Source organism: Poeciliopsis prolifica, unplaced genomic scaffold, assembly GCF_027474105.1.
Source record: "Poeciliopsis prolifica strain line A6 unplaced genomic scaffold, Auburn_PproV2 SCAFFOLD048, whole genome shotgun sequence".
In the NCBI taxonomy this organism is placed as follows: Eukaryota; Metazoa; Chordata; class Actinopteri; order Cyprinodontiformes; family Poeciliidae; genus Poeciliopsis; species Poeciliopsis prolifica.
This window is the reverse complement of record NW_026562423.1, coordinates 3,042,226-3,057,893: the sequence shown is the minus strand read 5'-3', so window position 1 is coordinate 3,057,893 and position 15,668 is coordinate 3,042,226. Positions and strand designations below refer to the sequence as shown.

General features: G+C 40.8%; 1 protein-coding gene across 1 annotated transcript; it reads right to left on the bottom strand.

Annotated features, from left to right (window-relative positions):
• Nucleotides 1-731: 731 nt before the first annotated feature.
• LOC129377615 (glucagon-like peptide 2 receptor) lies at nt 732-9,985 on the bottom strand. Its single transcript, XM_055057703.1, has 13 exons — nt 9,542-9,985; nt 7,251-7,350; nt 7,075-7,179; nt 6,542-6,663; nt 6,304-6,410; nt 5,668-5,824; nt 5,399-5,558; nt 5,130-5,190; nt 4,974-5,040; nt 4,604-4,692; nt 4,194-4,332; nt 4,054-4,095; nt 732-3,433 (listed from the first exon to the last, which is right to left on the bottom strand). Exons 1-13 carry the CDS (start codon nt 9,617-9,619, stop codon nt 3,065-3,067), a joined length of 1,596 nt encoding a protein of 531 aa, XP_054913678.1. The 5' UTR covers nt 9,620-9,985; the 3' UTR covers nt 732-3,064.
• Between the last annotated feature and the right edge of the window lie 5,683 nt (nt 9,986-15,668).

Here is a 15,668-nt window from a genome sequence, read left to right as displayed (position 1 = left end):
TAGCAGAAACAAAAGGAATGTTTTTTTTTATTTTTTTTTTATATGTCAACTAATCTTGTTCGTATTTCATTGTGACAACCACACTGTCTTTTTGCCCTGGCAAACGTTGAGATGTGAGAAATGATGTAGCAGCTTAGAAATAAACGTCCCTTCAGTTTTAAATATGATGCAAAATATTTCAAATGCGATAAAAGAACCGGTGCGTTCCGATTGAAATTCTGAGAGGCACTGAAAATGTCTGGGATTAGTGACTTCATGGTGCCGCCTTCGGGCTTTTTTATTCCAAAAACGTAAAAAATTCAAATTAAGAAATCTTTTGATATGTTAGAAATAAGAATGTTTTTGAAATTTTAAAATATACATCACCATGAAACAGCATATAAAAGAGATCTTTAAAAAAAAATAAGCAAAAAACAGAAAGCAGAAGTTTACTCATCCGGCCTCTAGATGGTGATAGAGGACCTTGAGATGTCCTGAAACTGGTAAACAGACCTGGGCGATGCACAGGAGGAAAAATGGGTGAGCTGCAACACAAATGACAGTAAGAATAATAGTTGATTTGCGTTTGCATGGCTCCCAGCAACTTCTATTAAATATAAGAGCCTCACCTAAGCCCAAGGGGAGGCTGTGTGTGGGCAACACGGACACACACAGTTTTTGTCAATTCTTTGCAGTTCCCTACAATTCCCCCCAAAAAAACTAAGAAACAGAAGGAAAGCAAAACGCAGTGATTCATGACAATTCACCTGTTTTTATTTGTGCACGTACATCACAGGGTGTTCATATGCACAAACATTTCATCGTTCAGTATGTACAGTAACCACTGAAGCATCGCCTGAATACAAAGCAAGTTAAAGCCTGCTACATATACTTTAGACCCCAGTATTATTCACATTTAAAAGACAAATACATTGTATTTATATGCACACTGCAATCCAGATGACGTGACATTTGGATGTATTTCACTGGCCTGCCATATCACAGTTTACACAATAAATCACCAAAATCGGTATAAAAAGAGATTAATACTGCTATAACGTTTGTGAGAGACAGGAAAGTTTGTTGCGTAAGCTTACAACCATCGACATTAACATTATATTTGGCTAATTATATGAAATTGCACTTTGAAGATGTTTCTTTTTTGCCAACAAAAACATGACAGAAGTATTTTTATTTTTTGCTTAAATATTCAAAAAATAGCAACAGATAAAACCCCAAAAATTTAAATACAGCATCATATAATGTGTTTTGTGACACCTTCAGATTAGATTAAGTGTAAGAAAACACCAGGACGACAAGCGAACCAAACAGAGTAATTTTCTTACCCTTATCAAAATGACATGTCGACTTATCTTGTTCAAATTGTGTCAATAAGTCCACAAGCTAGTAAGATGTATACCACCTCCTTTTTAAGCAGATTTTAGCTACTTGAATTATATCAAAATAAAAATATTTATAACACTAGAATACATTTCATTTCCCTATGCGCTCACAAGGGATTAAAGAGAAATGATCTTAAAGTAACCTTCATTAATGAACTTTGAGCTAACCCTTTATAGTTCCTGTGGAACTTACGAGAATTGTAACCATATTCATAAATGATAGGACGTTTTAAAAAAGGTAAACTTTTTGAAATTTAAGGAATAACTCTTAAAATTCTGGTATTTTCTTAAGATCTTCATCGTGCTAAATGTATCGACCACATCCTGTTCTTCCATAATTTCCTCCAAAAAGGGCAAAAATAAGGTCTTCTTTCAGTAAACTGTCCTGCACACTACCCCATGTTTCACAATGAGCAAACACACCCACACATTGGCACAAGAAAATAATTGTTAAAAAAAAAAGAAAAAGTCAGGAAGCATCAACTTATTACAGAGGTGCTTCTAGTAAGTTTTCATTTCCTGCATTAAAAATAACCGACCCTACGGTGGTTTGGAGATTATAAAGAAAAGCACTTTCATTTTGCATCGGTTCGCTATTACAGTCACAATTTGAAGGAATGTCTAGAGTCCATTTTATCACAAGAACGCACAGATTACATTCACGGAGCATTCTGCATTAAAATTATATGGAGGCAGAATAGTTTGGCTTGTGGTTGTGAGAAACCTCTATGTTTTTTCACACAGACATAAAAGTACCAAAGAAAGCAGCAATGTTCCAAAGTACACAAGGCTGTGAAATACTTTCGCACATAAGAGATAACGTAAGTTATAATGTGGAAAGAAATAATTCACAAGAAAATGTGAATTATCTTCACATTAACAAAAATTGAGGGGAAAAAAAAGGGTAAATTACAAGTCTTTCTATTCACAGAAGATGGTGACCGCAGTAGTTGGAGAGTTTGCAGCGACAGGCTTTGGGTGGATCACTAGAAGGAGCCAGTGAACGCCACGTTTTTCACAGATAGGCTGTCTTCCATATTACCATGAAGTTATGCCATAAGTTCCAAGTTCTGCTTTCATTTCCTCCACTCCTTGGGTTGAAATCAGTATTTTTGCAGAAAACAACAAGGATTCAAAAGCACTTTTCACGAGCCAAGGCTGAGATGCTTTTCATGCTGTGTTTGTGTGACCTTGGAAAAGACCATGGCAGCACTGGAGATCTGCCGCTCCTTAAAGCCGATAACAGAGGTAGTCGGAGAGCCGAGTTTGCGGTAAAAATGCGATGGAGGTTGGGGTTTGGAGCAGCTTTCCATCATAACCAGTGATGCAGATGTCTGTTGCTGGTTTGGCAATTCCAGCTACTTTAAGGTAAGTGTCAGAGTAGGTGATTGGCTCGAATGGCTTGTGAGTAAAAGTCTTTGTGGCTGGATACCATGACCATTTTGTACATAAGATTAAAGTCAGGGTTAGAGTCTTTGTCGCAACCTCCAGAGAGATATAGGCAACTAAATCCGTGCCACATAAACCGGAACTTCTTTTTATTTTTGTACAGGTAATACAAGTCTCAGTAGAACAAACTGCATTTCTAAAACCGTTTTCCCATCCCCTGAAGCTGGCTCATTCTACTTGGAGAATACATTCATTCTCTGAACCCCAATTTGGTTGGACTTTACCAACTGAGTTCAGAACTGGCTCTCTTCCAAAATCTCCTCCATTGTCTCCCCCAGCGTCATCTCACCATCGCTACTGGAAAGACTCTTCCGGGTAAGAAAGTCGAGCCCTGCCGAGTCGTAGCCCTCAAGTCCCTGGTCTTTAAGTGGCCCTAGTCCAAGAGGCCTACTTCCCCCTTGCACAGCCACCTGGAGGAGGTGTGGGCGAGCCGTCGAAGCGGCGCCTTCACCGTAGGAGTCAAACTGCCGAGAGCGTTTCCTGTGCTGCCGTCGAGTGCACTTCCAGAGGTGCTTGAGATTTGCTCCTCGAAAACAGGTCCGGACCTTGAAATGGTTTGTGAACAAAAACAGTTGCCAGCGCTTTTTCAGCTCAGTTTGGACCTACAAGAAAACAGCATTGCATGTGAACTGTCAGTACAATACAGTACACCGTGGTATTCGCCGCAAGTTCGAGTCTTTTTCTGTATCTTGCTACTTAAGTAGCGAGATTTCTCAGTAATAAGTTTGATTACGGTTTTGTAGCTGTGTGCTTACACAAATGACATTTTTCCATAGAGACTAGCCCTCCCTCTCACATTAGCAGTAAGTTACAAGCTTTCACAGCCTAACTCAAAGTTTTTAGAGCTCTAACAAGACATTTTAAATGTCCGGGAGAATTATGACGCATATGGCTTCCCATATATCTACCCCTTGCACTCCACTGAAACCACTGATCACAATCCAGAACCGTTTTCAGACTGTTGATTACAAACTGGTTGGTTCTGAGCTCATGTCTGTCATTATTATTATTAGCTTTAGTGTGGGAACCTTACCAACTATCATGGAGACACCAAAGTGAAACAAAATGTGGTCTTCTAATTTATTTTTAAATATTTGTTTATTACTGATATTTTCTCCATATAATCGTGTCCACCAAACTGTGATGGCATAGATTTATAAATGTACTATTACACTAACTATTCCTTCCTCATATAGAACAAAACTGTTGACCAAAACCATACCTCTCCATTAGCAAAACAGTACAGCACAGCAACCAAGAATCCCTGAAAAAACACATGGAACAAATTTTAGAGCGTGATGATGTTGGTGAACAAACTCAAAATGAACACCCTGTGTACAAATATTATTGTTTTTGTACTACCTGGAAGGAACTGAGGGTGAGGTTAATGAAGTTCCGGGCATAGCGGCTGCTGCCCTCCATGCATTCATCTATCAGCACTGTGAAGACCACTTCATGGATTCCCAGCAGGGGAATCAGCACCAACGTCGCTCTGGCCAAACTGCAGGGTGCAAACAGATCGAATCAGATTTATTATAATTTTGCTAGGTAGAAAATACTGCAGTAGGAAAAGGAAAGAAGTTTCTGAAGAATGTACACTGGTTTTGTTCCTTTGGTGACATTTACGCCCACAATTTATGGGTGTGACATTTAAATTCGCGATGTGGGATTAACATTTCACCAACATATTTAAATCAGGAGCCTACTCATGTTGGAGCTAAATGTCAACGTCAAACTTGTTGTCCGAGAGTTTGCTTCAGCGGCTCGAGTACCTGTATCTGTAGTCGGTGAATTTCACCTGATCTGCTTTCAGCTTCGACAACAACAGCATCAGAATTTTGATGAATATGAAGAAAATGACCTGCAAAAACATATTAAAGGAACATTTTAACGCATCGCATTGGACTAGAGTCAAGATGACCAATGACATCAAACATAACAGGTAAGACGCCTTTATTAGCAATGAAATAGTAAATATCAAATATGCTGGTGACTACATCTTCATTACCACATTGTCACATGACTCTACTTTATAGCAACCATCCAGATTGAGGAATGCATTGTTTGATCAAACAGAAATCTAGTTGATGTCAGTTTCTGAAGTCAACTTGACCACAGAGTGGCCTGAGGAACATCCCTTACCAGCACTGATAGAGTAATCGGACCTCTTATTATCCACCAGAACCACCTGTTCATGATTGACCAGCACCTTGAGAGTGAAAGAAGCGCTGAGTGTGAACGGAGAGCATGTTAATTGGTTCAAGGAGAAACTTGGACTCAACGCGTTCCATCACTCACCCCGTATTCTCATACAGAATCTTAACCACGGTCCACGGCGTCACGAACAGGACGGGAGTCCCTGGAACATGACAGAAGCAAGACATGCTGTTTTTCCAGGCTAACAGGGTGTAAATTCGGAAAGGCTCTTTGGGTATTCAACCAATGGACCTTCCAACAACGCACAATTTATCGCCATTTAAGGAGCCCAATGACACCAATTGTACATAGCACAACTATAGACAAACATTTTTAAAGCCTCGCTTCTGCGAGGCTTTAAAACGACTTACCCCATCCTAGCAGGATGTATTTCTTCAACAGGCACCTCTTGGTCAGCACCGCAGTGAAGAGCAGCGTGTGAAGGAAAATGGCCTCCACCAAGAGCCAGAAGTAGTTACACGCCACAAAGTACTCCATGCACACTTTGGAGAACTTGCACAGGAGCACAATCTGTTGTGGGAGAAGATCAAGCTGAAGCAGTACGCTCTGGACGAATGAGGCAAAAGTTGTAGAAGCTAAACCTGATTATAGGGGAAAAACAAGGCAGCGCTGAGAGTACCGCAGAGCTGGAGTAGGAATTCCAGCCGGGGTCATTCGTGGGCAGGTTGGAGTACATGAGATGGAAGATGATTTCCTTCGAAATGACGGAGGCCGCCCGCAGGATGAATGACACAAACAGGTTCATGTGGATGTAGTTTCTGGTGCAGTGCAGCTTCCTGGTAAGCAGATACGGGAGCATTGATCGGAACCTCCTGCGCAACTTTAACAGCATTAACCAGGGCGCTGGTCGTAAAGTAGGAGGAAATGGAAATAAAGGAGCTACAGGTAAGACTGTCTCATGGTTCGTAACGTTGTTAGTGATGACTGATCTGCTCAATCGTCTTGTTAATCACTCGTTGCCGTAGCTCTCCATACGTTTTGAAGCGAGTGAATGGGCAGCATGGCCCCTCTAAAACAGAGATAAAAATTACAGCTTCCATACATGGACACGCTTCTTTGAACGGCCAAAATCCTTTTCCCTTTAAAATGACTGTGGTGGGACAGACTGCTGGTGTTTCTATAACCTCTAACCGAGTGTTTGATTAAGTCCGCTGTCTTCCAAACCTTCAAAGTTGAGCTAAAGTACCGACTTGTCCAATGAAAATGTTAACTTTATCTTAATGGCTACCAGAGCCACCCTCCAACAGCTACTGACCTCAGCATGCCCATGAGGAGAGTGGCCAGAGTGAGGGAGAGCAGCGAAAGGGAATAGCCAATAACAGAGATGAGCCGGAGGGCGGAATGGCGCAGCAATTCGTCCTCCTAGAGGCAAAACACAAGAGACTCAACTTTCTAACAATAATCTAATTGTCATGAGATGGGATTATAGAGTCTTTTGTTAAGACAAAGTGAAATTTGAAGGAGTAAAGGTTCTTAAAGACAAATCCCACTACCTTGTCTTTAAAGTATTGGTCCTCCTTACATTCAGCATCATCTCGCCAGGGATCTGAGGAGTTCTCCATCTTTCTCCAGCTGCCGTTCTCCAAGCATTCCCGATACGCCCTCCTTTCGCTGCCTGAAACAACGAGAGACAGCGATGAGGGGCAAACACCTTCGCTAAATTTCAACAAGCTCTTCAGCTGCTAATGGGTATAACAGTGTTTAAGATGTTGAAAAGAAAAAAAAAACAAAGGAGTTGGAAATACAGTGCCAGGCACTCTTTTCGGTGTTAACGCTTAAGCGTAATAAATTTTAGGTGTAGGAATCCCTGGATGTGAGCCAACCTTATGCAAACGCAAATTTGAATTTAATATTTCTTGCAGTTTCAAACATCCATTTGCACTGGCGACACTCGTTCCCCCAGAGGAGAAAACGTGGTGATAAACGGCGACACCTGTTCAAACCGACTCAATGGTGAAAGAAAGCATGGGAACTCAAACTTAACAGATTTATCCTCACAGATGTGATTAGACGTTAAACACGTTACCCTCTGTGATCCACGGTAAGAAGGGAGGACAGGGGACTGACACGTTCCCCGGAGATGAATGGGGCCAGCACACAAACATGTCGAAACTTCCTTTACAGTAGTTGCCTAAAAAAAGAAAGGGAACATTATGTTTAGGAATTTCGTTCGAGATGCATAAATCACCACCGTTTGCTCACCGTTTGCTGGAGAAGGAGCAGACGCCAGGGTGCTGTTGCAGTTTTCCCAGTACGCCGTGCGTTTAGAAATGAGGCTTTCGAGCAACGAGGCCGTCGCTTCCTGCAGAGTCACAGCCAAAGGAGAGAAACGTTGGGTTTCTCTATGTTTTATTGGAAAATAACGTCTTTTTAAGAGGAATTGAATCAAATAAATATGCTTTTATTTTCAATTTCCTAACGTAACAATAACGTGCACTCATGACAGGGGTTTTAATTATTCTTGCAAAAACCCCCTGAAAGCATCGACAGTAATGATGAAGGAGGAATATATTGATTGATCCGACGTTTTATATTCCCAACTCATCTAAAATAACAAATGTCTTCCTGACTAACATAAAACTAATCAGAATCCCGGTTTGGAAGTATGAAAATAAAAGGAGCCGATAATCATTTGCAGTGAATAAGGTGCCAGGTCAGCAGCTGACCTCTGTCAAAAGCAGATGGTCTGACTTTTTAACCAGCTAAAACCAGCTTGATTCACTCTCCGTGTGCTACAAACACTTGAATTGTACAGAGGTAAAATATAATCAATAATACATCCAATAGGTTAATGAAAACTCTAAACTTATCAAGTGCTTATTCAGCGTTTTTAGCTTTTAAATTAAAGTCAATAAATATTGATAAGTTACCAACTTTGCCCAAGCCATAATCAAAACTAATTTTAACACAAATGAAACAATTTTCTGGTCCTTCTCTGTCTTAAAAAAATATTCTGACACTAACATATGAAGAAATCCTCAATTTTAATCTTTTTTGTTGTTGTTTTGATGATTATATGCTACTATTATGACAAAATGTTACTTTTTCTCTGAGGCAAAAAAGAGAAAAAGTCATTTTCATGTGGCAACGTTGAGCCAATAAATATATTTATTATATTGTCTTGTGAGAAATCTTGATATTTGATTCCCAGAACTGATTCGGCCTCATTCCACACACACTTTGGGAATCAGAGGGGCAGACGGAACGAGCCAGGAATTGATGAGGATTATGAGCCGCAAGAATAATTGCCAGGAGAAAGGGAGACCGATGGGGAGGAGAACGACAAACAGGACGAGGATGATGACAGTCAGCATGAAGGAGAAGAGACGGGTGTCTCTGGTACAATGTACGACTGACGGGAAGAGAGAATTACACCTTTTTATTTACAAAGAGGTATGGAATGGAAAAAATTGATTCTTTAACGAATAAATTTCGTTAAAGAATGAAACACAATTAAGCCCCGTGTCACGTTATCGAACCCTTTAAGGTTAGTGTTACCTTACTGCAGCCAACATCTAATTTATCTTCATTTACTTGTGAATATCAAAGCAATATATAAAACGCGAAAGAACAAGACATTAATTCCAGCGGGTTGTGTAATATGTTATGTACAGGCAACAACCAAAAGGCAAACTCATTTAAAATCTTTATATATACTTTCATATTTATGATTACTTTACTGTAAAGTGTTGATGCCACTGAATATTTAGCAAGTGGTTATGAAATAAATGTTCAAATAAAAAAAAAATATATATATAAATATATATTTTTTCGTATTATTATAGTTTAATTTATTTTCTTATTAGATGTTTTTTCTTCACTGGCATCAGTAAAGGTTACATCCTGGTGAAAAAAATACTCAACACATAAAGCGGTGGGTCTTTACAGTAGATCTTTGTATCAAAACCTGGACATAAGTCTGTACACATGCATATTATATTACATACACATAAAAAGTTTTAAAAATCTGCAACCATCTTCAAATAAATAGGTGTTACCAATTCCCAACAGATGATCAAACACGTTTTTGTCTTTATGGGACATTTCTGTGTTCTGTTTTCCTGGCGTTGTCATTGTTTTGTGCCATATAAATTGATTCTGCAGTATCTTAATTGGTCCACTAGGTGGGAGTGTTTGATCAGGATGGATTTCAGTGGCAAAGGGAAAACTGAGACTCAGACCATTTACCAAATGATCTCACTTAAAGATGAACGGCAACATTTATTTGTGTAAATGAGATTCATTATAATTCTGCCTCGATGTGTTTTACCTGGTTTGGTTAAAAATCAAAGTTCCTCTCATATTATATGACCAGGCAGTCCTGAGTTTCTGACCAGTTACCTCTCTCTCTACAATCTGCTACCCATTTTTATTCTTTCAGTGTGATATCCCAAAAGGAAACCAAACTTACACATCAATGTATATGTATTCTATCAGAGTTAACGTGTTTTATTTGTCATTATCCGGTTTTAAACGCCTCGCTGGCACACTACCTGCTCGCTGACGACCATTAGAAGTAGAGGAAGCAGAAGTTTGATCCTCTTGTGCTGGGCTGCCAGCAGGTTTGGCATGGTGCTGGACGTTCACATGGAAAGCAGCTGATTCCTGCTCTCTTCGCCGATCCCACGCCTCATGCCTCCTCCGCCGACTCCTCAGGGCCCCTTGCTCATTCCAGCTTCCTCCTGGCACAGTGAGAGGTCAAGGTGTGGTTGAACTCGCTTGTTCCTTTGCGTAGAATCCTTTCAAGGACCGGCGGGGGTTTCGGTCGGAGGGCGATCATCGAAAACCATGTTGTGGAGCTCACTCAGCCGGGTTCCTAGCTTTAAGTATTAAAAATGTCTTCTGGATCCAGAAATCCATGGAGGGAGTGTTTGAAGGACATCTGAATGTGGCCGGCCGCGGAGCAGGAGGGTTGTTATCGGTGAGAAGACCTCATCTTTCCATGAGGAAGAGGCTGTGAAGACTGTACTCCCAATAGACTCGGCTCAGCTGGGAGCAGACGGAGCGCCTCTCCCACCCCGTCAGCCCCTAACCAATCAAGACAAGTTCCTGAGGGAGCTGCCTGTATAACTGGACTCGCTGCTGCCCAGGAAAACTGATCACGCAGAAGCAAATGATCACTCATAAAAAACCTATGATTAAAGGTTCACCATTCCAAGAACTACCAACTATTTAAAAAAAAACCATAACACAACCATGCAAGCACCAGTAAATAGCACTTGTACTCCGGAGAGACGGGGAATACACTGAGCCTTTCCTTCTGTTTAACTATCCCACTTAGTTAAGGGGGCATCAAACAGCATCTCTGACACTAATGGGGATCTTTGTTTAAACCAAGTGCACTGAAGCCAAACACAAGGGAGAAAATGGAGGAGCAGAGCACCAGAGGTGCCAGCACAGGGCCGGATGTCACACATTAAACTTCTTTTACAAGTAGAGGCCTTTAATAATTATGCAGGCGTACATGTAAGATCGTTTGTGAGGAATAAGGTGCACTAATTATTGTTTTGGCTGGTTTTTAGGTGTAAATGTTTGCATATTGATGTCTAAGCTGATCTTTTTGTTTCAATCGCAGCTGCACAACAAAATTTGACTCTTACATTTTGTGCCATTCAACAAAAAAATCTCAACTAAAATTTGTTTTTTTGTGTGTGACTGAGGACACTCTAGCCCCAATAATGAATCTCACGCCGTTAGTTTGAGATTGTTCTGTTTTTATGAAATAGAATTACTCAAGAACCAAAGACTCTGCTTTATGACTTTTGCTTCACTGTTGCCTCTCCAGTTCGGCCTGATACTTGCATTCCTCCATCACCACTACAACTTCTAACATGACGGAAATAGGATTTGATATATTCCTCTTTCTTATGAAATCTATATCCTTTTGTTCACGCTTAACGTAAGGCTTTTAGTCTGAAGCCAGTGGCTCTCTTTATAAGGTCTGTTGTCCATCTCAAACACGAGCCACAACTGCAGAGTCATACAGGCCTTTGACTTGCCCTATGAACCTGGTTTCTACAAAGTGAAAAGTGAAGGGTGAGCGTACCGTCCCCTTGGTGATCCTTTGGTCAAAAACGATCTTTTCATCTTCCAAAAAGTTTCATTTTCATCCTGACATTGTGGACCCCACCACCTATAAAACTGTAGGTTATGACGCTAGATCAAACGACGCTAAATGCAATATAATCTTGACTTCGTTCACTGATCCCGTCTCCCTTCTGGAACGCCGTTTTGTTGTCCAGGAATCTTCTGGTTATCCATGGTTTACTATTGGGGAAGTCTTCCACTATTCTGAAGGGGATGAAGAGTTTGTCCACAGAATTTTAAAAACAAAGAAACAAGATCTGTTTCTTTCCAAGAGTAAGTCTTGCCTCACAGAAGCAAAGAGCAGCCGAAAACTGTCAAAACTCAAATGCAAAGACTGAGGTGCTGTTAAATCCCCACAACTTGCCTCTCGCTCATTGGCATGTCAGGTCTGTACTTTGGCCACAACTCCTGTTGCTAACACAGCGCTTATCAACTCCTACTGTAGATAATATGAACACTTACAGTAAACAGCTCAATACATGGACTGTTAAGACCATGATTCTTAAATTACGCCATCTTTTGTTGACGAACACCTCTAATTGTCCTTACACCAGTCCTACTGTAAAACATGAAGGCGGATCAATAATTACTTCAGGCCGTGTGAGCGACACAGGCACACGGAACTTGGTCAAAATCGATGGTGAGATGGAAATAGAAAGTTATCAGAAAACACTGGAGGAAAATACGCTTTTGTCAAATTCGAAACACAAGGCCAAGTCCTCAAAAAAAGCATCGAGCTTTTCTGAACTCCGTATCACTGAGCCACTTTCATCTCAAACGTGCAGTTTATGCAAAACAGCCTGAGAAGTTACAGGAACTGGAGGCTTTTTGCCAAGAATGGGAGGATTTAGCGAAAAAAGATGAAGTGCCTCGTCCTCAACTATCGCAAGAAGAAGCTGTTGATGTCAAAGCGACAACACATAGTTCAACATCTTGGTTACGTAACCCTTCGATCGGCGTCGTGCGGGGAATTTCTTTTGTCGATAAGATTGGAAAAAAGAGAAAAAACGGTTGATATGAAACGACTTCCCACAACTACTTATCTATGAAACTGAAACTTCAATAATTCCTTTTCTCCTAAAATGTCAATATTTGCCAGGTTGTGTTAAACTTGTGAAAACCCTGCTGATGGCAGGGCCTTCATACATGGCATTGATCATGTGGAAAACAATCAGCAATAAGGGGAAGGTCATCAGGTCCTCAAACTCTTCCTGTCTGTGGCTCTAGCTCAGCTGAGTTCATGATGTCAGAGACAAACATGACAAATACTCATCACTGCAGGTTGAAAATGGAGAAGCAAGGCGACTCGAAAACAAAGGCGACGCGCCTGAGGCGTGCGAACCGAAGAAAGATACTTATCTGTGAAGGAATAAACCTCAGTGATGCATCATGTGGAACGGTAATTTAGCTCTTATTCCCCAGTGATAAAGCTTTTAAAAGTTTCTTGTGGAATGAATGTGACAGCATCCACTACCAGAAAAAAAATAAATGAATAAAAAAGATATGGTAATGTATATGGCAATTACTTGGGAGTAAAGCAGTGTTGAAATTACATTTCTTCAGCTCTGGAAGCTTGGCAATATAGTGCACTGATCGGGTCATATATCTTCACTGTGTGGCTGAGTAACAGAGGTGGAAAATGAGGTTCAGGCTGCAGAGAAAATGCTGTACATAGATCAAAAAACGCGCAAATCGGAACATTTTAGACAACGGCGAATCTGTGTCAGGTAGAGCCGTGGCGACAGTGTGAGGAAGAGGAGTCAAAGATCCTTTTTTGCACATTTCTGGGCTTCATAAATCCTGGGCTCAAAGATTAGTTCGACGAAGTTATGACAAACTAAACCGATAAGCAAATTTATGCGTCAACCTTTTACAGCCATTGACGCCAATGTGACTCGTAACGCAGTGAGAGATATGAACGTCCAGATGGTGACTTTATTTTAGTAAGTGACTGTGCGGATTTTCTTCACGTGTTTCACATGACAAAATTGTCTTTCTCATCTAAATTTTATGAATTACAATTCCAGTCTCTTCTGCAGTCAAGGCAAAATCAGCCCAAGGTAGAAGTGAACTAAGCTGCGGCCTGGGGACCCCAACCCATCAGGGGATTCCTTCAATTTCAACACAGATCACTGATTAGAAATTCTAATCTCTGTTTATTTACAACAGGAATACTATTCAGTTCAATTCAATGGTTTTGTCATGGATTAATTAAAAGTGGAAGCAATTTGGTGGTAGGCCAAGCAAAACCAATGCTGAGGTGCAGAGGTTGCCAACTTTCTGTAGAGTCACCAGACCTTGGCTGAGATTCATGTGATGGGTTTTTATGTCTAAGCAACTTCATTCAAACCTCGCCTCTCTAAGGATCAGTAACGCTAATCACTCCGTTAGCCATCAGTCCATTGTTCAGGAGTTGAGTTTAGTTCCTGTAGTTCCAGCTGAAAGGATCCCTCAATGCAAGACACTTTGGACAACTTCATGTTTTCATCTCTGTGGGAACAGTTTGGGAAAAGGCCACTTCCTGTTCCAACACGAGAGGGATATGAACACTTCTCTAAGTGCCAGCATAAAGGAAATATGTGGGGAAAAAATTAATAAATCAGCTGTGACCCAGTGTTTTGAGAGAAATACAGCCAGTTGGGACAAACCTGATGGGGCGGGGCATTCAGCAGACCAGGAGGTCTGGCCTCCTGGTCTGTTCTGACTCTCTCACCCAGGCACAGCCACAGAGAGGACGGTTCTCCTGGTGCATTTGTTCAGAGCAGTGTCTGGATAATCATGACTGATAGTGAAGTGCGTAAATGGAGCATCAGTTGGGGACGCAGACCAATTATGTCATATTATGGGTTGTATGTAATGCATAGGTGCCTATTTAGAGCAAGAAAAGAACTATATCATGCTAACTAGTGATACACAATTACCTTGTTGACATCAACTGTAATGTACTGGTCCTTGTTTGAGGATGTACCACATGTCCTTTGGGCTATAATTGCAGAGGACTGATTGGAAACTATATTTGGTGGTTGGACTTTAGCTTCTCTTAACACACAATCTAGGGATCTAAAGAAATTTCCTTAGTCTCTGAGATAATAAATTGCATGGCGAGTCTTTTGAAAATTGACATCGTTACCCCAATTTTCACCAACAGTAGCGCAACTGAATTCATCTAGAAGCATCTAAGAGGTAGCTAGCAAATTTCAATGAAGGCCTACAGATCTGAAAAGAAAGATTGTTGTGTGTTTACCTGCAGTGAAAGCTAACCAAGACGCTATGGTAAGTGTAATTGTGTTCCTGAAAGGTGAACCTCTACACTGGTCTCAAGTCTCCAGGAAGATTTCTGCCACAATTTCACAGCTTTTATGTCCATCTTCCCCAAAACCTTGAACAGCTTTCCAACACAATTTGGCAGTTTGTGTGTTTAGAAAAACAGCAGCATCAGAAGTTGTTCACACGCAAGTCTGATTTTGGTTGCAGTATTAAGCAGCATGAACGACCAAAAAATAAAAATAAAAAAATACAATCTGATTTAACGGAAAACAAATAAATAAATCAGAATTGATTTATGTTCTGCGATCTACATGCATGTCAGTATTTTGTCTTTCCTTCTATGCACCACTGTGGTGCAGCAGAATCTAAAGTCAAACAGAAGAAACATAAATCTATAATCAATGCTTCTGCACATCAGAGTCACTCAGTTTGTGGTTGCAAGAGGTGATTTACAATGCCGCGACCTTTTAAATCTCTAGGTATGGTGCCGGTCTGTTAGTTACCCAAGCTTCTGAACTCCGGCAACAAGTCTTCATGGGATAAAAAAGTTGCTGAAATTAAAAACCTTATTTCCAATTGTGTCAAAGACAAAAAAACAACAAAAACAAGCCAAATTCAACAATCATCACATTTAGATACATGTGACAAGAAAGAAATAAAATCGTCAGAGATTTTCTACTTGTCCTTGACGATCACTTCTTTCAACACTTTGGTCATCTTGATGTTCAAATACCTTCTACTTTTTTAAATCTGGAACTGACTGGAATATATGGGAGCGATATTGCCTTTTGGACAGACAGATGGAAATGTTAATCTGCTTGAAATATTGTTAAATAACTTAGCCTCTCTTCCCACTAATCAAACTGACTTTTTGTTATGAACACGGTTACGTAAATCCAGCCTCAGACCCAAACAAACAGCCTGGAAATCAGGGAGTGAATTTTAAGTGAAAGTTGTAAAAGGAAAAAAAAAAAAAGGTCAGGCGCATCTCGCCCCTTTGCACCACCGGCTCAAGCGGTCGGCGTCCGCTTGAGCTGACGCCGGTCCCACCAATGTTTACGGTCCGCTCTAAATGGGTTAGAAAATGTTTAGAGGACGCGACAGGTGTTATGTGCGAAGTTTAAGATGTTGCGGTTCCGGTGTGTAAACTGTTTGGGTCTTCTGAAGCCTGCAGGCCTGCCGCGCTCTGCTCTGGCAGGAGGCGCCGCGGCCATTTTTCACGTCCACAGCGCAAACATTTCTCGGTGAAGAGGCTGCGTGGTGTGA

Excerpts from the sequence above, each read along its gene's own strand:
- LOC129377615 (XM_055057703.1), bottom strand. The coding sequence starts at position 9,619 with ATGCCAAACCTGCTGGCAGCCCAGCACAAGAGGATCAAACTTCTGCTT. Across the intron at positions 6,664-7,074 it reads CTTACCGTGGATCACAGAGG|GCAGCGAAAGGAGGGCGTAT; the intron begins GTAACGTGTTTA and ends TCGTTGTTTCAG. Across the intron at positions 4,693-4,973 it reads CGATTACTCTATCAGTGCTG|GTCATTTTCTTCATATTCAT; the intron begins GTAAGGGATGTT and ends ATGTTTTTGCAG.